Below are 22915 nucleotides of genomic sequence, written 5' to 3' on the forward strand. Positions count from 1 at the left end.
CTAGATGTTTCAGAAATAAAAAGCTGAGTACTTGAGTAAAAGCTACAGTGAGAAAGTAAATTGAATGTCAGCTTGTTTTTTCATGTTGTCAACATTTGTGTGGCAGTTAACAGTATTTTTCTTGTATACATTTACAGGAGAAAAAAATAAAATGTCCAATATTTGCAAGGATCGGAGTGTGAAGGAAGTGCATACTACCTGTCAAATTTCAGATTTGTAAAATATGCTACCCAGGAGTCCGGTTTCACATAACTATAGAATGAACTCTTGCCAAAGCTTTTACCCTCTTTAGCACGATCGGTCACAATATCATCATTTCATGCTCTTGGAAAACTTTCTGAACAAGTGCTTCGTCCCATAGGCAGATATGATTTTCTCCCAAGGAAAGACACACTTACGCATATATCTTTTTCCCAAAATAACAGTTGTTGTTTATGCAAGTATGGAAAAGGGTATTGTTAGTTCCAACGTAAAAATCAAATCTGCCTGTGTATGAACGTAGGATATCTTCCATTTGTTGTTAGTAGAGGCCTTTGTATATGTTTGTAATCTGGAATGAAGTTCCTAGTTGGCAATTCTGGTGCTCAATCATCCTGTTAAAGGTGCTCAATCCATTTGGATGGTGGAATGAGTTTTACATCTGTCTGGACCTCTGTTGGGAGTCTTCTATAAAATATTGTTTTCTGCCATCTAGTGGAGAGACTGTAAAAGACATGACCCTCACTTGCATTTAAATCCCATGATCCTCACTTGGATTTCAGGCCCATATAGCCTTTGAAGTTCCTCCCCTTATTTTTATTTGTACAATTTTTCCACTGAAATATTGTGTCAGTATATTAATATACAGTAGTAATTATACTATTGTATTGCGCCTATGAACATGTTACCATTGCTACACTGGTTTGTGCATCACTGTAGTACTAGTATTGTGATACTTTATCACAATATACTTACCATGTGCATATTTCTGCATTGTTTTCTCATTTCAGAGAAAGTGCACAATACATTTTTTTTAAATTCAAGGTTATTTAAGCAGAAATGTGGATTGGGGCACATGTCATGGATCCTTATGACTGGATTGAATTTGATATGCCTGGAAGTTTGTAGGAAATGCTGTGGTCTCTTGGGGCTCTGTAGGTGGAGTTATAATAGAATGGGTGTAAAGACCTTCACCAGGATTTCCCTCGCTCCGTAGTTTGGAGTTGTATAGCTGTAGATATGGAGTGGCTTCAGGTTATTGCCATTTGCGGGATTCTTTTTGTTTATTGCGGAGCACAAACGTCAAGGTATTGTAAGATGTCTTTTGCTCAGTCATTGTCTTGCTTTATATAATATGTATCCATAGGTAGTATGAAAGAGCCAAATGTCTTTATTATATGAATTATCAAGAAGGGCTCATATTTGTGAAGTATGCAGTGATTGATTACAATACCTGTGTTCACCAACATTGTGTTCAGAAAAAGTTATCATATGTTGACTATATTTGATAGACGTAACCAATATTAAAATGGCTGGCTAAATTATGTGAGGGTAAACTTGAAATCAAATTCATGTTGTTCCTGAGGCAATATTGTGTCAGACAGAATTCTCAAATATGTATCTTGGTAAAGCAAATTCCTGAGCAATTTGTATGTTAAATATTTCAATACCTTTCGTATTTCCTTCTATGTCTCCTGCTATCTGTCTCTCTTTCTCTCATTTACACTTAGTCCCAAGCAAAACCCTTCCTATCTGATCTCAGCTCCAAGAGTTCTGCGGCCCAGAATTCCCACCTCCCTGTCAGTCACTGTCCTTACCAAATCTCCGGTCAGGGTCACCTCAGAAATTGTCAATGGCAACACCAGTGTGGTCAGTGCGGAAAGTCTTTTTCAAGGAGGTAAACTGGGGCTGAGTCAAAGGCTGGGGGTTACTTTTGCCATGTGTTCTTTTTTTAATAACCTTTAGTGTTAGCCAATAGTAGGTTCCGATAATTTGGACTACAATGGGCTGTCCAGACACAATTACAGTGATAATCATTCTCACTGTAACAGTTCTAATATCACCGAATTGTTGCTGTGAAAACATTTCATTTGTATTTTTTAAGATGTTAAGCTGGTTAATCAGAATCAGTTTTTAAAAACAAAAAAAAAAAACTCCATTTATTTCTCATATGCTATTTCATTGTTTTGTTTAAAGGTTCAACTGGCCGTCAGGTTCTCCCTCCTGTAAGTATGATTTGTATCCTATGAACAAAGGTATGCAAATTGTGACTCTCCACAACAGTGATGACAATTCATTTAAAATTTTTTTTTTTTTTAGGATTCCTCAGGAATTTAATTTCATTCACTGCAGTCTGGATCAACTTAAAATGATGAATCTATGCTGAAATATACCAACAGGAGATGTATTGCTATGTTATACGTATTATGAATGCTATTATGTATGGTCATTGGTGGTCACTACCTTCTAAATCAGCTTACAACCAATTTTATGTTTACCACATAAATCCAGCAGTTGCCATCTTCCAAAAGCTAAACGTGCTTAACTGTCAAGAGTTTTATATAAATAGGACAGTGACTGTTCAGTAGTTAAAACCAAATTGGCACAATATTTGGTATGTGGCATTTTAAATGCTTAATGTCAGAGGGAATAATAAACTGCACATTATACATTCTAGAAATGAACATGAATGAAAACCTCACTGTAAAACATGGAGATTCTCTGCCACAGATGTCTGTTTTGGCCTCATAATGTGTCTGCTCCTTTTCCATTCAGATGGGTTGATAAGGGTTGATAGGGTCTGCCCATAATGTAAAGTAGTATTCATGAACAGGCATGCCATCAGTGTGTAAATAATCACAATTTACAATCTAATCTGCTCTTATAACATCAAGTATTCGTCTATAGTTTAACAGCTTGCTGTGTTTGTGAACTGTTGAGAAATTTGGTAACTGAATTAGGTGGTTTTGCTAAAGAGAAGATGCGTGAGGTCGCTTATGAGGTCCGGGGCAGGGAGGTCACATGTTTGAGACCCTTAAGCAATCCCCCTTCCTGGCAGAAATGGCAGGAAGCAGTAATGAGTGTGCACCAGAATGCTCGGGACTGGATCATAAACACTTGTTCATACGTAGTCACAGGTCTGGATCAGGTGGCATATTTTAGCTTAAATCCAGAAACATATCATCCTCCTGACCTCCTTAGATCAAATTATTCTATTGTAGGTTAGAGCGTGGACAGCACAAAGTAGCAGGTCTCATGTGAATATCACAAAGTCAACAACACAGCACTGAACCCGATAGCCCCGCGGTTGCCTGGGTAACTAATGTGAGCAAGGGGCAGTTACTGTACCTACAGCAGTGCTGTACATTTTTATCCTGGCACTTTTGTTTTTTAAAAATTTGTTTCTTGCAATTCCTCAGATTCCGGACAGCGCCATACATTATTCCTCCCCCTACCAGCTGGTGGTTAAGGGTTATGTCGGCGACAGCTTGGTGTTCACCAATACAAGCTTTCTGCTCTTCAACCCCAAGAGCACCTCCACCTTCATCCAGACAGACAAGTCCATCTACAGCCCGGGCCAGGCGGTGAAAATCCGCACCGTGTCCATTTTGCCAGACGGCAAACCTTGCAAAAGCCCGGTCGATATTGTCATTAAGGTGGGTGTGTGAACAGGATATAACGAGACTGCACCAGCAGCAGAGATGAATGGGGATGTAGAATCTGGAGCAGGGATTGTGTTCTCATAAAGCTCGACTGATACGCTGCTCTTCTTTGCATTGTGCGAGCCAGGATCCGAAGAGAAACATGATCCTTCAGTGGCGGGCATTGGACGGCTTTTTGGGCGTTGTTTCCAGAGAGTTTCAGCTGTCTGAAAACCCTCCTCTGGGGGTGTGGACGATTGTAGCTTCAGTCGATGTAAGTTAAGTGTTCATTTCCTAAATGTAACATACTTAGTTGTTGCCAATACCTGTTTGGTTTATGTTATTCTTCAATTTGCAAGATGACTTTGTCATACCAGCTGATTTTTAACTGAGCATATTCTTATTTAAGTAGAAGATTTATTTTGCTTTATTATTTGATCCCAAATTGTTCCACAATACCATTCACGCCTTGTGCAAGGAACACTGCAGCTGAAGTCTGTGCTGTCCTCCAATGCAAGAAAGTGATCATTTTCTGTGTCATATCAAACAGCACTACAGGAGAGCTGGCACCAGCTTTCAAAGTTAGATTTCTCAACAATGAAAACTGGCATTTGGGCCTATGGTGTCCTTGTTACTTGTCGGGAGGAACTAATGTAGTGTTTCCCTGGAAGACTTAAACCTGCTACAAAGCCAGTTTTTCATTGTAATTAGCGGGAATAAAAGTCAGAAATGCGTGGCCTTGACTCTGGTCTTCACTGTGCCTGAACAACCTGTGTCTGCAATGTCTGTCTTCCTGTCTGTCCTCATGCAGGAAGTGGTGAGTGAGAAGACGTTCACAGTGGATTACTATGGTAAGATTGTTTTCAATGTGAAAATTGGCACAGAGTGCTTGCTCTTCTTGCATTGTCCACAACAAAGACAGACAACAAAAAACGGGTGTAACCGATGGCTCGGGTAGATACAAAATAAAAACCTTTTACACCAATTTAAATAAGCAAGCTCATTGTGTTCTTAAATTCAAAGAAAAGTTATAAAAGGTAATACTGTCATTCTGGCACCTAGAGTTCTAGCCTATTCTCCTCAAATCAGATAACACAGTATAAAATTTGTGCGGGTTCCATTATATGAGAAGTTGTTGTTATGGGAAGAATAAACAGAGGTCAATACCGTATTGTGTTTCCTGTTTTCCACTTTAGTGCTTCCCAGGTTTGAGGTGCAGATCAAAGCTCCCAAGACAATCTATTATAAAGATGACCTAACAGGCACTGTCCTTACCCAGTGAGTAATATTTCATGACTTTATTATGTGAATGACGCCTGCTGCAGTATTGTTAATACACACACATATTTATGCGTACTTTCCCATGCCCTGTGATGCTTTTGGTATACCATGCGATATTTAACATTTAACAATAGCAAGACACAACTTCTAATCAGGTAAGGGAGAGTGGAGCTTTGATGAGGCTGATTAAATGGCACACATTTTACCTGTTTCTTGGTTGGATGAGAATTTATGCATAAATGCTGCACAGGAAAATAAAAGGGTATGATTAAAAATAAATAAACAATCCTCTCTTTCAGCTACACTTATGGGAAGCCAGTGAAGGGATTGTTGACAGTGATAGCTGCATTTGAGATTTACAGTATGCCCATGCGTGTGAATAAAACCATGAAGGTGAGTGTTTGCTTTGTGAAACAGTGAAAGGAAATACATGTGGCTTGGCCTTTCTTAAAGTACACTGTGGAATACCAAACAACCACTGCCTGTGCTTATCATTGAAACTACTGAGTATTTTTCACAGAGCCCTTGGCTCTTGCCTTTTGAATTTGAACTATTTTGTGACGCCTCTTGACACACGTTATTGACATTTGAATCTGACTGCTATTCACACAATAATCTTTTCAGAGTGACATTATAGAATGATGTAGAGTTCATTTCATTTTCTGATAAAAGTTTTGATTTCAATCAGCCCCAGTGTGACATTGTGAAATCTGAAATAGTCTAATTTAATGTTGTATAATATATAATATTGACATGATCTCTCAGATTGATGGCTCCGCCGATTTCACCTTCAGCAAAGATGACTTTCATGAGTATTCGTTGCATAATGTACACGAGGAAGTGATTTCCATCACAGCCTGTGTAACAGAGTCCTTGACAGGTAAACTAAATGAATTGCTTGGTCATATTTATGTGGACTACTCAAAATTTCATATCCTTTTTAAATTTTTTGTTATTTGTTGTTTGTTCCACCTAGCTGAATGAAAGTGGTGATGATGTAAAAATATAAAAATACCTTTGAAAGAGTATTTAGTATTTATGTGGAAGTATGATATTTACAATTCTTGATATTTACTATAACCTGAACGACTTGTTGATTTTGCTCCATTTAAATAGTGATTAGTTCTTTTTCTTTGTTTAAGGATTGAAGTACAACACAACCACTGAAGTAACTGTTGTAAGAAATAAATTTCGGCTAACATTTCAAGAATATTCCAGCACATTAAAGCCATCTTTAAATTTCTCAACACAAGTGAGTACATACCTCTGAACTGCATTTAGGCTGAAATATTTAGACAATTTGTTTGGACACAATAATGAACCTATTTTTCCTCACAAGAATCTACCAGTTCTTATTATAATGTCAAAGAGGAAGGTGAGAATTCTGGTTATCTATCTAAAAAAGGATTCTTACAGTTAGCTATATAGCTTAGCTAGCTTACTGCAGTTGTTTCATCAATTGTTTGTCATGCAGGTAATTTTTGTTTGATTCTTTTAATTTGGTAAAACAGAGAGAAGGAAAAGTTTGCAAATGCTCCCACTACTGGTTCAGTTGTTTTTGATGGTTATCAGGTTTCCGATACTAGGTTGCTAGATGTATGTTGCCACATGCTAGATTTCTGAACTATATTTTGCGCTATACACATGGGCTCCATAGTGCTAGTGCTAAAGCATAGTACTAAAACATAGCGACATGTACATAAACAAGCAAAAAAACCCTGTTTTTCTTTATCGAAATCTGTCGGTGTATCATACGATAAAAGCCATTATAAACTGCTTGCTATGTAGAATCCCATTAAAATAGCTACTTCAGAATGCTATTTTTTTCACATGGGCTATGTGTGGATAAATGACGATATACTGCTGGTAAATCACATGCCATTAAGTATGTATATTTGGTGTTTGGTGAGTAGGGGTACCATGAAAATGGTTTCTATTGCCAGGAGAAAAAGCCACCTAGATGAGTTACTGGTGAAGCAGAGCCCACTAAGTATCTGATATTGAGCATGTGCTACCTATAGGGTCATGCTCAATTTCCTTCAGACACTTCAGTAATTCATTGAAATTCAACTCATTAATTGCAAAATCCTCATGGAATATTGTAGATATTTGTCAATTCATGAATAGAATTTCAATTCAATTCATCAATTGACTGAACTGAAAGGGAACTGACCCCAAACCAGGCTTCCCATACTAAAAATAATCCCCACGGAATTTCTGTCCTGCTTAGAACGAGTCTGCATGACATTACATTACATCCATTTAGCAGACTCTCCTGTGCAGAGTGCCTTTAAAAAAGCAGAGAACATCAGTGTCTTGGGAATACAAAGAAACACAGTATCTTGCTGTTGCAGCTGAAAGTCTGCTCATACGACATGAAGCCCCTGTCCCCGGCGGGTCAGAAGCAGAGTGTGACCCTGACCGTGACGCAGCACAAGTACAGCCCCTGGAGCTGGAGGCAAGACGTCTGGGACCAGCTCCAGCCCCGGGGCCCAAACTCCTCCCACGTGGACCCCACTAAACCAGCCCGGGTCTATCCACGCCCTCTGCCCGGAGGGAAAGATGGGCCTGTGGTCAAGACCCTGACCCTCCCTGTGCCTGCTAGCGGAGTCGTTCCCATCCACATTCAGCTTTCAGATGACGTGGCTACGCTCCACATTGAGGTATGAACCGTGGACTGGTGCCAGAAGCTATGTCACATGGTCACTCGCCTTCACAATGTAACATTACTCTGTGGCATTTTCAAAATATTTCTGGGAATTTTTGCCGACTCTAATTTTCTACCAGCATTATAGTATTAACATATTTATATAATTCTACGGGGTCTATGTATTCTGTGTCTTACTTCAGACTCAATTATTATTGGACTCTTAGTAATGTAACCTCTCATTCTAAGTTTGTAGATAACTCTGTTCTCAATTATGGTTATTTGGGGTGATTTCAGGCAAGGTTCCAGGACAACACAGCATCCTTGGCGCTGTATGGCAGCTACTTTTCTCCCAGTAAATCATACATCCAGATCCGCAGGGACCATTCTCCTACACAGGTAAGTCAGGTGTGATTTAGCAGGTACATCAGGTGTCGATGAACGGTTAAATGAGGTGTGTTGTGAAGCATGTCCTTAAATTAGGTATGGGTAAGAAAGTAAATCAGGTGTGGGTGAGAAGGATATCCTCAAGGTACATTAATTGTGGTTGAGCACGTAAACTATGTGTGATTTCTCAAACTTACTGTCCCATATGAAAAAAAACGCTGTTTCCTCACTGTAACTGTGGAAATGACATCAAAAAACTTTTGTAATCTCCAAACTTCCCTCTACCCAGAGAGAAAATCACCATGTGTGGACTACATTGCAATAAATCATGCTTACAAAATGCGTGTGAAAAGCACTGTCTTTTCTTTTGTCATGGCATTAGTCAAGGAAAGCCTCTGGGAATCCCAACACATGCAAGGGTTTTTCACAAGGCTTGTGTTCTTCCAAAAGCTTTTAGTAAATCTCTGCTATAGCAAGACACCCTAGGAAATCACGAAGTGCCTTGCATTGCAGAAACCACATTGTGTAAAGCGCACATTGCGCAAAGCACCTGATGTGAGTAAATGCATATTGTGTTGATTAATATCGATTCGTTTTAGGTTGGAGTCCCTTTGCGGCTGACTGCACAGAGCAATTTTCCATTAACGGAAGTGCACTATTTGGTAGGTGCTGGACAGGATGTCCGTTCTGTTTTTCCCTTTGCTCACCAGATGCTTTTACTGATGTTGAATTGACACAATCCTCAAAGGCCCACATGGTCTGAATTATTTACAAGAAGATTATTTGTGGAGTCCCACACATGTAGAAGCTAATATTTTACACCGGCAGATGTGTTCCAGGATATGAATTCACAGCCCTCTGTGTATAATCCCACACAGTCAGCTAATTAGTTCAGACACATCTGATTGAATCTAAACCACACTTTCCAGCTATCCCACCCCACATGCACTTTATGAGACATTTTGAATAATTTATTATTACAACAAAAAATTTAATGGGATGGATATTGACATTTTCTATCAAATATTTAACTTTTCTCATAGATTCAATTGATAATTGTGCTAAGTGAACCAGAGCCTTAATTTAAAAAAAACATTTTTATAAATAAATTTCTTTGAAGCCTTGAATGTGTTTGTAGTTAACTTTTTTGTATATTTGGACTAGTGGAATTCAATATTGTAAAATTGGACTTGGAGTCCAATTCTGGAATTTTCTGCAGTGTTTTTAAACATGGCTTTTCAAACACTTGCTCACAGCCTGCCGCAATTATATTATTTGCTCTACAAAAACAAAAAAGAAAAAAAAAATCTAGGAATTCTACAGTTTTATACATCAAATGTTAAATGACCCATTCATACAGAAGAAGTTTTATATGTAAATAAACATTTTTATTTTTATTGATTAAGTTTTAGATTTTACAATAGGGTTGCTGAAAGGTATAACATACATGTTCTGCCCAATAGCCACCTGCCTCTTCATTTCCATGACCTTGTCCTGTAGTGACCGGTAATGTCGTTTTTCCCCAGGTTATGTCAAAAGGGCAGGTGGTGGCTGCGGGGAAGAGTTCCGCCTCCCTCACTCTGACCCCCGATGAGTCCTGGGCCCCTCAGGCCTGCCTGGTTGTGTACACTGTCCTTACCAATGGAGAGATCGTCAATGACGCAATGCTCATTCCCATCGCCCAAGTGCTGAGGAACAACGTAATTATCCGTGGCTATTTATCTGATACATTTATCACATTAATCCCTGCCTGTGGAATACTGGCTTTTAGGGACATAAAGTGAATCAATAGGTAAATAGATAAATCAATGTACAAGGTAAAGGCATGATAAATCCTGTCTGTTATTTACTAGCTTGAGATGGGTTTCGCTTTGCTCAGTGAGTAAACGCTCACTATGTTATGATGCCAGTAAATTGCAGTTTTTTTAGTCCCTGCCCGTGAACTGAACTGTGGCGCCGTTGATGGGCTTTGTTTGACAGGTGTCTCTGAGCTGGAGTCAGGCGTCAGCGAAGCCGGGAGAAGCGGTGACCCTCGGGGTGTCCGTGACGGAGCCCGAATCTCTGGTGGGAATTCTGGTGGTTGACCAGGCCACCAAGTGGCTGAAGCAGGAGAATGACATCACATTGGAAGCGGTGAATAAAGACCAAAATCTTTCTAATGAAGGAGCGAAATATAAGATGCAAATACTGTGAAATCTAACTGCTTAACATGTATTCTAAACTATCTGTCACTATGAATGCCCTAAAACTCGCTTTCATTAAAAAATCATTTTCATTATGTGTTTTAATAAGGTGATTATGCACACTTCAGATAGCATTTATGTGATTTAATTTCACTTGTGTTAGCCTTTTTTTCTTTTTACTAAATGGATAGAAGTGTATGTTTCTTGGGATATGAAAACATGAACTGTAACATCCGTGAAATACAAACCTCAGATTTCTGCCCTAGTATCAGTTAGGTGTCTATAGAAGCCCTATAAAATATGGTTTTCAAACCTGAGCTAACAGGTTGAAACATAGCTGGCTTCTTTGTGCTGTTCAGGGTTGTTTTAGCCAGTAACATTAGAAGCGGTAACAAAAGCATTCTTGGGGGGTGTGGCCGTCTCAGGTTCTGGATGAACTGACTAAATACAACACGGACAAGGTCAGCATTCCTGAGAGGACAATTATGAGGAGTGACCCATACTCCGTTTTCAAGGTAAGGGTGACACACAGAGCGGAACAGCTTATCTGGACAATCAACTGATTTGTTTGTTTTGTGGATTGGCATTGGGATTTGGTTTTCAATCCCCAGGCCTGTAACCTGATGGTTTTAACAGATGCCTTGCTAGTTGAAGTGAAGGACGACATGCAATACATACCCATGTTCCGTAAGTATCTTTTATCTTCCATTCATATCAAGTATAAGTTTTTTATTATAGCCTTGAATCACTCCCTTCCTCATTATGTTAGCTCAGTGAAACACTTATTGCCACATTCATCTAAATCAGTCTAATAATTTAAAAAAATATTGTAATTCTTGTAATTGACGGATTCAATTAGTTTTTCATAATTTGTCTAGAACGCTGACTCACAATTTAATTTGTTTTTCTAATACACTGGAAAATTGAGAAAAAATATGTTTTTAAAGGAAGATAACCTTTTAAATATTTGTATTTGTGTTATTTGCTGTACTCAATCAGTTATTACAAATTATTTGGGATAATTGAATCCATAATTAAATGATTTTATTGCCTCTTCTTGTGTTGAATCTTAAATGATTGAACTGATTGCATTTTTTTTCTCTGGCGGCTGAATGTATCTGGCAGTCAAGCCAGTATAAGTCTATACAAATGAAATTGATTGGTTATCTTTATAAGGGAAATTACCTTGGCTGAGCGGCCAGAAGATTTATGTTCCGTTCCCTTGCTCGGTGAATCCAGGCCCAGCTGAAGCCTGTTTTCTGAACAGATCTGACAGCTGATCCTTGTGTGTTCCACAGCAGGGGAGGGACCCAGTACCTTTCAGTATGAAGAAGTGGCAGGCCAGCAGCCGCGGGTGCGAAAGGAATTCCCAGAGACCTGGTTGTGGCTTGACGCTAACATTAGGTGAAGTTTAGGAAACTTGCCAGAGGAATACAGACACAAGCACACTATGAGTCATATATTCTCTCTTTCTCTCTCTATCTATCTCTCTCTCTATCTATCTATCTCTCTTTCTTTTACACATGCACAATAGGTAAAAAAAAATGTGTTCATGATTTGCGACTAGGGTTTATTTTTATTTATTACTTTTTTATTTATTATTATTTATTTGATGCTGTTTTTGGCTTGTTACTGTGTGTATTTATGGTTTTTTTTTTGTTTTCTTTTTGGTTTCCTGATTAATCTGAAACACCTGTGAAGCCTGATTGTCCCAAACATTATGGTGCCCTGAAGCAGCGGGGAATATGTTTGAAAAGTGCTGTAATTTATATTTGCATGGTGAAAGAAAACTGTATAAAAATAACCTTTAATAAAAGATGAGAATCTGAACTTCAACCACTTGTGAATTGTTGGATTACAAGTCCTAATTTGTTGAGTACAGAGCTAAATCTAGAAATAAATGTCTTTGTCCCAAACATTATGGAGCAAACGTGCCCAGTAGAACCTGTACCATGTACAGTATATCTAATAGTCTTATTGTATTATAATGGCTATAACATAAAGGGTAATCACATTCTCGTTTCATATTTCACAGTGCTTCAACCACAGCAAGTCTCCCTGTCACGGTGCCAGACAGCATTACTTCCTGGACTGCTACAGCTTTCGTGATGTCAGACAATCTAGGCCTGGGGCTCGTTAGTGCCCCACCAAAGGTGCAGCCTCTTTTTCACCTCTTCCAAACAGCCCATTTAATGTTGACAGCTTTCCAGGCAGATAAACAGGGCATAGCCATGTCGTCTGCTTTGGGTTTCCAGATTTGAGTTACGTGCCCAGCCGGTGAATGTGTAAAAGTGGCTCGGCACAGCAGAGATACAGTACCAGGAACCTCCCGCAAGAGTTAAATGAGAAATATCTACACAGTAAAATATCCATTGTTAATTCTACTCTAACACTAACAGAGTACATCGGCTATAAGTGCAATAGACCAAATGTACTCTAAGAGTTGATTTAACACTGAGCATTTTACTGTATATAAGTTCAGCAGCATGTTGCCAGAGATGTTCAGGAGATTACACCTGCCTACCTGGATCTTCCCCTAAATTGTCCATATTGTCCCTTCATATTCAACCTTTCAGTGCTTGGCTCTGGTTTGTACTAGAATTTTGTCATGGCAGTCAACATGCAAAAAAATGTCAGGAATGGAAAGCCAACAGGACCCATTACTGCGTTTTAGCACAGATGTACTGTGAGGATGATGTCCTTAAAAGTCTTCAGAAATAAGAAAAACAGCAAAATTCTAAACAATAAAAACCTGTTAGATTGATGTCTCATATGCCACAGGGTGACATGAGGAAAGCCAAAACAATCCAATCTGTTGTGCACATCTTTTCCAAAAAACGCTCGGTGGGATTTTATTTGTAGCCTGACGGTTCACGATGTTTGAAAAATATATTCAATTGTTCAGAAAATGTGGTTCCCTGTGTTGAGTCTGAGGGAGTTTGTCTAGAGCAGGAAATGATGCGCTCGTATGAAGGTCATGTGTGGTCCGACCGTGCTGCCAGGAGAGTGAGCTAAATCCCGGTGTCTCTTCAGCTTACCGTCTTCCAGGACTTCTTCCTGTCGCTGAATGTGCCCCCTTACATCATCCGAGGGGAGCTGCTGATACTGGAGGTCAACCTCTTCAACTACCTGCCGCAGGAGCTCGAGGTGACCCAATCCCACCGTTCTGTGTGGCCACTCCTGAGAAATGCGTTTGAAGGAAATCCTGAATCACACTTGAATATTTCAGGAAAAAGGCTTTCAATTTATGAGGAATGCATGTGCTACGCACTGGCACAGGCTTTTTAAATGATATTTAATGATGCCTACCAGTTCCTTTCTGTGACTCATTCCCTTCAAGCACCATATGACTCTGTCCTCTGACACTCAGATGTCTCATGCACTGATTCTGTTCTGTTCGTAACTTTATTCCGTGACCTTAGGAGCAACAGACAGTACTCTTGTTTTGCTTTGTTTATTGTGACATGCTTTTTAGTTTGTCTGTGTAACTTCCTACTTGAGTGGAAAAACTGAGGAGCTCACTTGTTTTCCAATGCTATCCATGTTACATCAGACATCACTTTGTGCTTTATAGCTGTTCTAAGTCCCATTGCCCATCGGGTCAGGAGACTGGAATCCAGACGAGCTTGTGTGCACTTCAGTTAAGATTCAGGCTACATGATGGGTTTCTACTCAGCACATGTACTCTCTGTGTTTTATGGGAACCGTTCCTGAGACTTTATCCAATTGTGATCCTATTGCACTTGATGTATTTCAGGACATAGGCTTTTCATTTATGATGAATGCATGTGTTTATGCACTTATTTTGAAACATGAGCATGAATCGTAGCAATGTAAAGAGCACACACACACACACACACACACACACACACACATACTGTATACACATACACCAGATTCTCTGTCTTCCCCTCTCTCTATCTCGGCTCACAGGTCATGGTGATTGTTGCAGAGAGTGAGTCCTTTGAGTTTGTCTTCCTTGACAATGACCTGTCAATGCCCAGTACACAGAGAGTGATCGTCAGGAGCCAGGATAGCACCACAGTTCTCTTTCCCATAAAACCCAGAATTCTTGGGGAGATGCCCATCTATGTGAAAGCCGTCTCCTCCATCTCTTCCGACGCCGTTATTCAGAAAGTTCTGGTCAAGGTACTGTGCAGATTTATAATCAGATGGCGAAATGCAACTTTGAAAATTAATAGATTCAATAATATTAATAGCCAATAGCTGCCCTTGTCGAAGATGACACAATGCATATTTTGACCAGGCCTCATTTGCAAAGAAGATTCCTTATCTTAGTGGGACTTTTTGGTAAAATAAAGATTGAATTAAAAAAGACTCCTTCTACAGTGGCATATATCAGTTGTGATCCTGATTAAGTACAAGAGCAGTGCCCCACTACACATTTGAACCTGAAAATGATTGGTAATGACTACCCCAGTGTTAGCTTTAATTTCTCTGACTAATTCTTGAGAAATATGTCTTCTTCATCAAATGACCTTTTATTTGTCATGTAGTTAATCCGTGATTTATATCTTATAGTTAGTCTGTGATTTATAAATTGCAACTTAAAAGGACTTGTGTACAGATTCACGTGTCCAATCCAAGGTTTGCAAATTTACTGTTTGTTTGCTTCAGCCTGAAGGAATTCCGCGGTCCTTCTCAAAATCTTTATTTTTGGAGCTGGCCCCAACCGAGCATCGCCTCTCCAAGGAGATCGTCTTCACCTTCCCCCCAAATGTGGTGCATGGCAGCAAGCGGGCTGAAGTGGCTGTGGTCGGTACGTGAGACCATTCGTCTTATTTTTTCATGTATAAATCGACCGTCACACACTGTTAAAAGGCATGCGGTCAGGAGAGTGTTTGAATGCCTGTGTGTGCATGTGTGTGTATTTGTATTTGTATGTATGTGTTTGTGTGAATCCGAGCATTCATTTCATTTTTCTAACTGCGGAAGTGAGAGCCCTTTGGTTTGTAACACAGATGTGAAAATTTATGCTGGCCTTTAGCGATGCTAAAGTCATTCACTCCCATGGAAAGGGACAGCTTTGGTAATCAGTCAGATAGCTGTTTAATGACAAACACTTGTGTGGTTGTTTGCTTAGGACTCTTCCAGCCGTAAAGTGATACAGTATGTTGTGTTTGTTGTGCTCATCCATTTTGCTGCCTCTCCTGGCTGTTTGAAGTTTCTCCTCTGGTAAACATGTTTGTTATTTTAGGTGGCAGCTCTCACTAATTCTGACACGACTGTACTTAAGGGAGATGTTTGACATCTGTTTCACCAGAGTAAATCATCGTAGATCACTTTCGAATGCCTTAGCAGTGGTTTGAACTCATGAGTAGATCACTGAAGACCACTGGACTAAATGGAAGATCTCTTGAAAAGGCTAGGCTGGGTAAAAAGCTCTATTAAGGGCTTTGTGGTTGAGCTCCGGGGCACATTTAGCCATTCATTTCAGTAGTAGCCTTAGTAGCCTTAGTCTGAAATTTTGTTTTTCATGGCCGCTGCTTCCTGTCTCTGCACTGTGGCCCTGTAGGTGACATCCTGGGCCCGTCCATCGCAGGTCTGGAGTCTTTAATTCAGATGCCCTATGGCTGCGGGGAGCAGAACATGATCCACTTTGCCCCCAACATTTACGTACTTCAGTACCTGACCAAAATACGACAAGCCGCAGAGGACATCCGCAGCAAGGCCATATCCTTCATGAGGCAAGGTAGACTGTGCTAAGCCTGCACTGAGCAACCACAGGAAGAACACCAAGTTACTGCCTTAACATCTGCCTTAACTTTTCTGTTTTATCCCTTTTTACCTTTCTATTAGTAAAATGCACAGGTCTGTCTCTCATTGAAGACTTTGCCATAGGTGCTGTCTCAAATTCACTGTTTATTAGTTGCACCCTTTGACATATTAAGAGGCTTGCAGTTCTTTCTAATATGATTTCCTTTCCCTACGGACATTCAGTGTATTCAGTGGGTAATGTTATTAACTTATTATTAACATCGGGCCCTTGTTGCCGTGCAGGTTACCAGCAGGAGCTCTCGTACCAGAGAAGAGATGGCTCCTTCAGCGCTTTTGGAGATTTTGATAACTCTGGGAGCACTTGGTGCGTAGCTCCGCTCGATCCTTGCCCGTTTCGCCGTAGGGGATAAGCTTCCATAAGTGGGCCTCCAGCGACGGTCTGTTTGCGCTCTTATCACCCCTCTCCGAAGGCTGTCCGCGTTCGTGCTGAGGTGCTTCCTGCAGGCCCGTCCGTTCATCTCCATCGACCCGGGCGTGCTGTCCCGGACGGCGGCCTGGCTGGCGGACCAGCAGAGGCCGGACGGGGCCTTCCTGGAGCCGGGCAGCGTCATTCACACGGAGCTCCAGGGCGGTCTGGACGGCCCCGTCGCGCTGACAGCCTACGTGCTGACCGCCCTGCTGGAGGAGCAGACCTTCACGGTGGGAGTCCGCGGTCGCCGTTTCGTCTGTCCAGTCTCAGAGGACCGCTGGACCGGTTCCTCCAACATCCTGTTGTTTTCTTTCAGAACCAGTACCAAGACACGGTGTCCAAAGCGTTAGCTTTTCTGGAGGTCAAGCTGGCGTCTGGAATCTCCAGTAACTACAGCCTGTGTCTGGTGGCGTACGCTCTGTCTCTGACAAACCACTCCAGCGCCAACACAGCCCTGACTGAGCTGATTAACAGAGCCGATATACACGGTACTGGCCCAATCTAGGGACATGACTACTATATAAATCTTAGGAGCTTTTATTTAGCAGATTATATGAGGAACTTTCCACATTTTTACCCCTCCAGATAACGTGATGTCCTGGAGGTCCTCGAGCTCCGGGCTGTCGGAGTCGTGGCAGCCGCGCTCCTCGGGCATCGAGATGGCCGCCTACGTGCTGCTCACCCTGTTCAAACTGGCCATGGTGGATCAGGCCATCCCGCTGATGAAGTGGCTGATCGTACAGAGAAACCATCTGGGAGGTTACGGCTCCACACAGGTATGGCTGTCATTTTCTGTCTTATGAAAAGGCTATCAGTCTGTTGTGGTACATGTGTGACTGTGCTATGCAGTGTACTTATACGGAGCAGGAGATAGCTCAGGGTTCCATCTCAGAGTTTTAGACCAGATCCAGTCAGTTAGGTTACTATTCGTTTTTCAGTTGGTGGAGCTGGTGACTAGGGACCTCAATAAAATGGGTAGCATTTCAAACTGGTATCCAACACCCATGGCAGACCACAGTGGAAATTTAATATGCCAATACAGGGGTCACCAATCTTATCCGAAAAAAGCTGATGTTGAGTTTTTGATTTAGCCCAGCACTACCACACCTAATTAACTAATCATGGTCTTCAGTCAAGACCTAAGTGCTGAGCGAACACAAAACCCTAAACCCACACCAGCCCTTGTCAGATGAGATTGGGCACTCCTGTACGAGTACAGTATTTTTATATCAACATCAGATGCAGATTGAATCTGAAAATGTACAACAAACAAATATTGTTAAGAGGAAAAATAATTACTGAATTTTGTTTGGGAGTCTTTCATGGACCTAGGAGCTGCGTCTGAGAAGCTTTGGTGTAGGGCATACCCTGCCTTTGGCTTGGCTAGAACTTTGTCCCTGTTTTACTTCTGTACTTTTATCATGGTGGTGTTAGCTGGCTTGGCTCTGTGTCCAGCTGTATTGAGTCCTGTATTGTTGTCCTTAAGCTCTAATCTAATGGAGAAAATCTTTGGCGCGTACACGAAAAAAACTTATCAAATCAGAAATGAAGTTCAGATCTTGCTCTCAGTTCCCGTTAATAAAACCGAACGAGGGGGAAAAACTAATGCGGTATGATACGAACTGATATGACTCAGAAATTCAAAGCTGCGCTCCAGATTCCAGGTCGACTAACTCACTGTGGATGTTTTCTCCTGGACCCGTGCTCTTGGGGGGGGGGGAACAGCGGCGGTCAGAGACGGAACAGCTGCTGTCTCTGGTGCAGTTCCGTGACGGACCGCGCTGGGCAGAGACGCGGATTAAAGCCCTTTTATTTTTGAGGGTTGCATCTGCTGCGACAGACATGGATGCGATTCCAGCCCATTGCATGCGTCCGGAAGGGCTAATCCCTTCCATGCGACGCGGTAAAAGCATGCAGCTGGATGCATGTGGCGCGCCACCATCGCCGACATGTCCACCTGCTCGCAATACATTGCCTCACCCTAAGCTAATCGTCACCATGTCCGGCTTAGCTGTCTGTTCTAAGCGTTCAGTCTTCAATCAAATTGTTGCTTTGGGATCGCCGATGGTTTCTTCGTAATACAGGGAACCGACGTGGCTCGCGTTGTTGACTTTGCCTGAGGTTGAGAAAGGGGTCGTGCCTCGTTCTTCACGGTCTGTCTGAATCCCGAGTCCTTTTTGTGTGGTCTTCCACCTTTTGTAATTCCTTGCAGCTGTTGGTTTGGAGCGTTGCCTTTTTTCAAACCGCGCCGGTGGTTTTTCTCCCGCCGAACTCCCTCCCCCTTTCCAGGACACGATCGTCGCTCTGGAGGCCCTGTCCTGGTATGCCGGCATGAGCGGCTCAGCAGCCATCGACCTGGCCGTGGAAGTGGTCCGCACACCGTCCGGCACGGAGGCCAGATTTCGGGTCGACTCCACCAATTACCTGCTCAGCCAGAACAAGGAGGTGACTTCTCCCCGAAAACCTTGCGCCGTTCACAAAAATGTGTCGAACCGCAGATTTTTATTATGCCTTAAGGAGGAATATTTCAGTTTTTCTTTGAATCAAACCCATCCCTGCCATTAACCTCTGTTGTGAAAAATGAAAGCACAATGAATTATGGGACATTTACTTATAGTTTCTTGAAAAGAAGGTGACAATGTGGGGCTGTTGAGTTGTACCCACGCCATCAATTTATGACCATGATGACATCCAGACTATGGCAGTACCCGTATAACTGGAATGTTGTATCACTGCATTGTGCAGTGAAGTGCAGTTTGTATACACCATGAGTTTTGTAGTTGCGTATATGATGCCAAAGCCGCATCTGGGAAGGCTGAAGCTGTTCAAATACAATCAAATCTAATGTAATAGTAGTGATTTCCCATTCCAAATCAGGTTTAACAGAGTTTTGTACTTTTCAGATTGAAGCAGAGGGAGATATCCACATTCAGGTCTTTGCTGAGGGACGAGGATTTGCCCTTTTTCAGGTACTTCCCATAAGCAACTGTTCTGTAATTGAGCACCTCTGAAATAACCATTGCCAAAGAGATTTTAATTGTCAATTTTGTGTATAAAAACCAACATTCTGCATGTGTGCATGATAAGTTTGCTTCCTGTGTGCTACAGAAAACTCACTCAGGACAAAACAAAGTATGCAAAAACACACCCTAACGGGAAAAATGTTTGCTCTTTCAAGTTAAGCTAAGCCATTAATGTTTGGAATACAGTCACCATTGTCTCCATATTGTTTGGATACATCTTACTAAAGGGTCTCATAATAACTTCTACTTCTTTTACTACTACCTTCCTGCTACTAAGTAACTAGGATGGGTCAAATGCAGAGGACAAATTACCCCACGGGGTTCAATAAAAAGTATATCTTAAATCTTAATTGAACCGTTGTAGTCTCTTATAAATGGCCTTAAACATCCTGTTTTCAGTTTCTCCTGTGATGCACTATGGTTGAATTTTTGGTTGGTGTCCAGGTTGAGCCCCCCCCCAATCTCTCTCTCTCAGTCTCTCTGTGTCTCTCTACTCTGTCTTTCTCTCTGCGATATCCTTATACCCTTTCCTTTGTGGATATTGTTGTATATCCCTTTAACAGTTGCATGTTAGTCATGTTGATGCAGTCTTCTCCAGAAAGCTACTGCTGTGAAGCGTGGCATTTAATTACTCCTTTGAAAAACAGCTGAACGTCTTCTACAACTTGGAGAGCGAATGGTTGTCACGGAGACCCAGAGAAATTGCAGGACAGGAAGCTTTTGATCTTTCCGTGGATATCACCGCCGATGCGGGGAACATGGACCACTTCACCATCGTCGTGTGCACGAGGTGCCTCTACACGCTGACTTATGCTGACATTAAAAATACTTTCATCATCTGGCCCCCATACAGAGACAATAAAAAAAAAATAAATAAAAAAATAATAAAAAAAAACTTTTCTAGCAAGTTCTCTTCTGATCAATCTGTGAACAGGCTGCTCTTCCATTTGTTTAATCAACTGGTGCCTTGTATCTCTGTGGCTACATTCGCAAACGCGTTTCTCTTCTCTTTCAGGCTGTTGGAAAACGCTGGCATTAATCGGACGGGCATGGTTTTGATGGATGTGGGGCTGCTCAGTGGGTTTGTCCTCGCTCAGGAGGGAGTCAAGACCGGCGACCTCGTTAAGAAAGTGGAAACATCCGCAGGAAGCGTCCTGCTTTACTTGGATTCAGTACGTGAACGTGTTTCCCTTCCGAGCAGATCGCGTCCTCTTTTTTTCCTTGCTTGAGTTCTTATGGATCTGAAGCAGTGAGACATGCTGTGTCTTGGTACAGTGTAGGGTGCACAGTAGAGGTGCAGAAGCAAGATACTCTGATGAAGTACTCAATTTATATAACACAAAATAACATACATAACATTACATTACATTACAGGCATTTAGCAGACGCTTTTATCCAGAGCAACTTCCACAAATTATTCATACAGTAGCATTTACATTGCATCTATATATACAGCTGGGTATATACTGAAGCAATGCATGATAAATGCCTTGCTCGAGGGTACAACAGCAGTGTCCTCCCCAGGAAACAAAACTGTGACCTTTAAGTTACAAGACCAGCTCCTTACCCATTATACTGCAGTGCCACCTCTTCTAATGAAGAGAACAGGCTGTTCAGCCCAAGAATGGTCGCCATTTTCCTAACTAAATTGTATCTAGTGCTCTGATTACCTATAGACTGGATAATATGTAACACTGTGCTATATGATGTGCTGTGATGTGTATATGATGTGCATTTCAACACGTTCTTCAGAGATTTGAGATCGGGTCAAACGGTTCTGATGACCGCTGAAAGCCTTCGGTCTGCCTAATGACCCTTTGTGTTAACCATTCATAGATGAGCCATTCGCCAGTGTGTGTCCACATCCCAACGATGAGGGACTTCAAAGTGGCACATGTTCAGGATGCTGTGGTCCTCGTTTATGACTACTACGAGCCTCGTAAGTTCCGTAAAATGCTCTGTTCCCTATCGTTTCAAAAAACACCATAACGGTAACAAGCTGCATCAAACGTTGCCAAAGAAAGATCACAGGAGTGGAGACATGTTACCAGCTAGCTGAACATGGAAGGCATTATAACGTTGTCTGTTCTGTATTTGTGCTGACGCACAACAGAGCAGAAAATTCCATTGTTAACATATAACAATAGAGGAATTTTTCTCATCTTCCTTTTTGACAGTTGCCATTTAACATAGCCTATACAGCTGTTATCTCTGTTGTGGCCTATTCTTTTATCTATACACCTCTGTCTTTGGTTTTAATGCTTTTCAAGGCCAAGGAGCCAGCTTTTCTAGGCCAAGGAGCCAGTTGGGACAGAATGTTTTTCTTTCAATGAACTATCATGTTTCCAGGGTGATCGTTTAACTTTTTTTGTTGTTGTTGGTGTTATTCATTTTTCTGGGGCACGGTCGCTCAAAGCAAAGCAGACAATTGTAGCCTGCGATCCTGTGACGCTTTCTCCCATTTCCCGTTCCAGTTAGGAAGGCTGAGAGGACGTACAACTCCGAGGCCCTGCGGAAGATGGCCGCCTGCTCCTTCTGCGGGGCCGACTGCAGTCAGTGCGGCGGGCGGGGCGCCCAAGTGTCGGGCGGCCCCTCCCTCACACAGGGCGCGGCCTACGTCAGCGCAGCATTGCTTCTCCTCTCCCTCGTCTCTGCCTTTTAATGGGAAGGAGGGCGGTATTTATATACCTTTTACTGTGTGAGTGGTACCTGTGATTTTACAGAACGGAGAACAGCTTAGGTCTAACATTTGTTCAATCGGTCGACTATGTATGTTTATATAGTCTGTTTGGTTTTTGTAGCTGTTTCAATTACTTGCACTGGAGATATTTGTAAATTTTGTGATCAGATTTGTTTGTAAGATGTAATATAGAAGGTCATTTTATACACATACATTTATGTCTAAATAATTTGCATATCATTTTTTTTCAGTGGAAATACACATTTACATGTTTATACTTTAAAAATTTTAATTTTTCTAATTAGGGTTGTTTTTTGTTCTTTTTACATTTATTGGTGATCATTAAGAGCCAGCGTTAGATAACTGCTTTTGCACAGATTTTATGATTTATTGGATTTTATGATTTATTTCATGATTTATTGTTGAGACCTCAGCACTTTCATTAAATGTATATTGCAATGAATATTCTTCGGAACAATGAATGAAGCATGTTAACATCTTGACTAGCACAATAAATAAACAGATAGGAAGTAAAACCTAATCTAAAAGACTCTTGTTGGATAAAAATATGTCAAGGCAGGGAAAAGATCTTTGAAAGGTACCTGAAGCTTTCTCCCTTATTGCGAATGTGAAGAATATGTAATGTTGAATGTAATGGGGGGAAAAACAATGTGGCTTTATGAAGATAAACACACCACATGAAAGCTTCCTTCTGTCAGAATTGTTTTTTTTGAGCAGCGGGCTTGCTATGGAATCCAGGTTTAAACGTTTGGCCACGTAGCAGTAGACTCTGACTGTCAGCAAAGCTTCTTTTTTTCTTCTTTTTTTTTTTACAATATCTGCCAGGCGTGGTTCCCAGAGGTGGTAAACAATGAAATTTGATTTA

The 22915-nt window shown here is 41.3% G+C and overlaps 1 protein-coding gene across 1 annotated transcript; it reads left to right on the forward strand.

The window, feature by feature from the left end:
* Window positions 1–24: 24 nt before the first annotated feature.
* cd109 (CD109 molecule) lies at window positions 25–22695 on the forward strand. Its single transcript, XM_064339868.1, has 33 exons — window positions 25–1286; window positions 1710–1876; window positions 2176–2204; window positions 3399–3635; window positions 3769–3894; window positions 4432–4471; window positions 4817–4898; window positions 5201–5294; window positions 5667–5781; window positions 6044–6153; window positions 7256–7564; window positions 7846–7947; window positions 8535–8597; window positions 9462–9635; window positions 9916–10068; window positions 10544–10633; window positions 10730–10805; window positions 11420–11522; window positions 12154–12271; window positions 13152–13265; window positions 14052–14267; window positions 14757–14898; window positions 15655–15831; window positions 16140–16221; window positions 16328–16556; window positions 16643–16814; window positions 16912–17102; window positions 18616–18771; window positions 19230–19295; window positions 19997–20139; window positions 20365–20521; window positions 21186–21288; window positions 21824–22695. The coding sequence occupies exons 1-33, from the start codon at window positions 1219–1221 to the stop codon at window positions 22009–22011; spliced, it is 4392 nt and encodes a 1463-aa protein (XP_064195938.1). The 5' UTR covers window positions 25–1218; the 3' UTR covers window positions 22012–22695.
* The last annotated feature ends 220 nt before the right edge of the window (window positions 22696–22915 follow it).

Source organism: Anguilla rostrata, chromosome 6, assembly GCF_018555375.3.
Source record: "Anguilla rostrata isolate EN2019 chromosome 6, ASM1855537v3, whole genome shotgun sequence".
Taxonomy (NCBI): Eukaryota; Metazoa; Chordata; class Actinopteri; order Anguilliformes; family Anguillidae; genus Anguilla; species Anguilla rostrata.

Coding starts and splice junctions, on each gene's coding strand:
- cd109 (XM_064339868.1), top strand. CDS start 1,219: ATGGAGTGGCTTCAGGTTATTGCCATTTGCGGGATTCTTTTTGTTTAT. Junction 10,806..11,419: donor GCAATACATACCCATGTTCC/GTAAGTATCTTT, acceptor GTTCCACAGCAG/GGGAGGGACCCAGTACCTTT. Junction 16,557..16,642: donor TGGAGGAGCAGACCTTCACG/GTGGGAGTCCGC, acceptor GTTTTCTTTCAG/AACCAGTACCAAGACACGGT.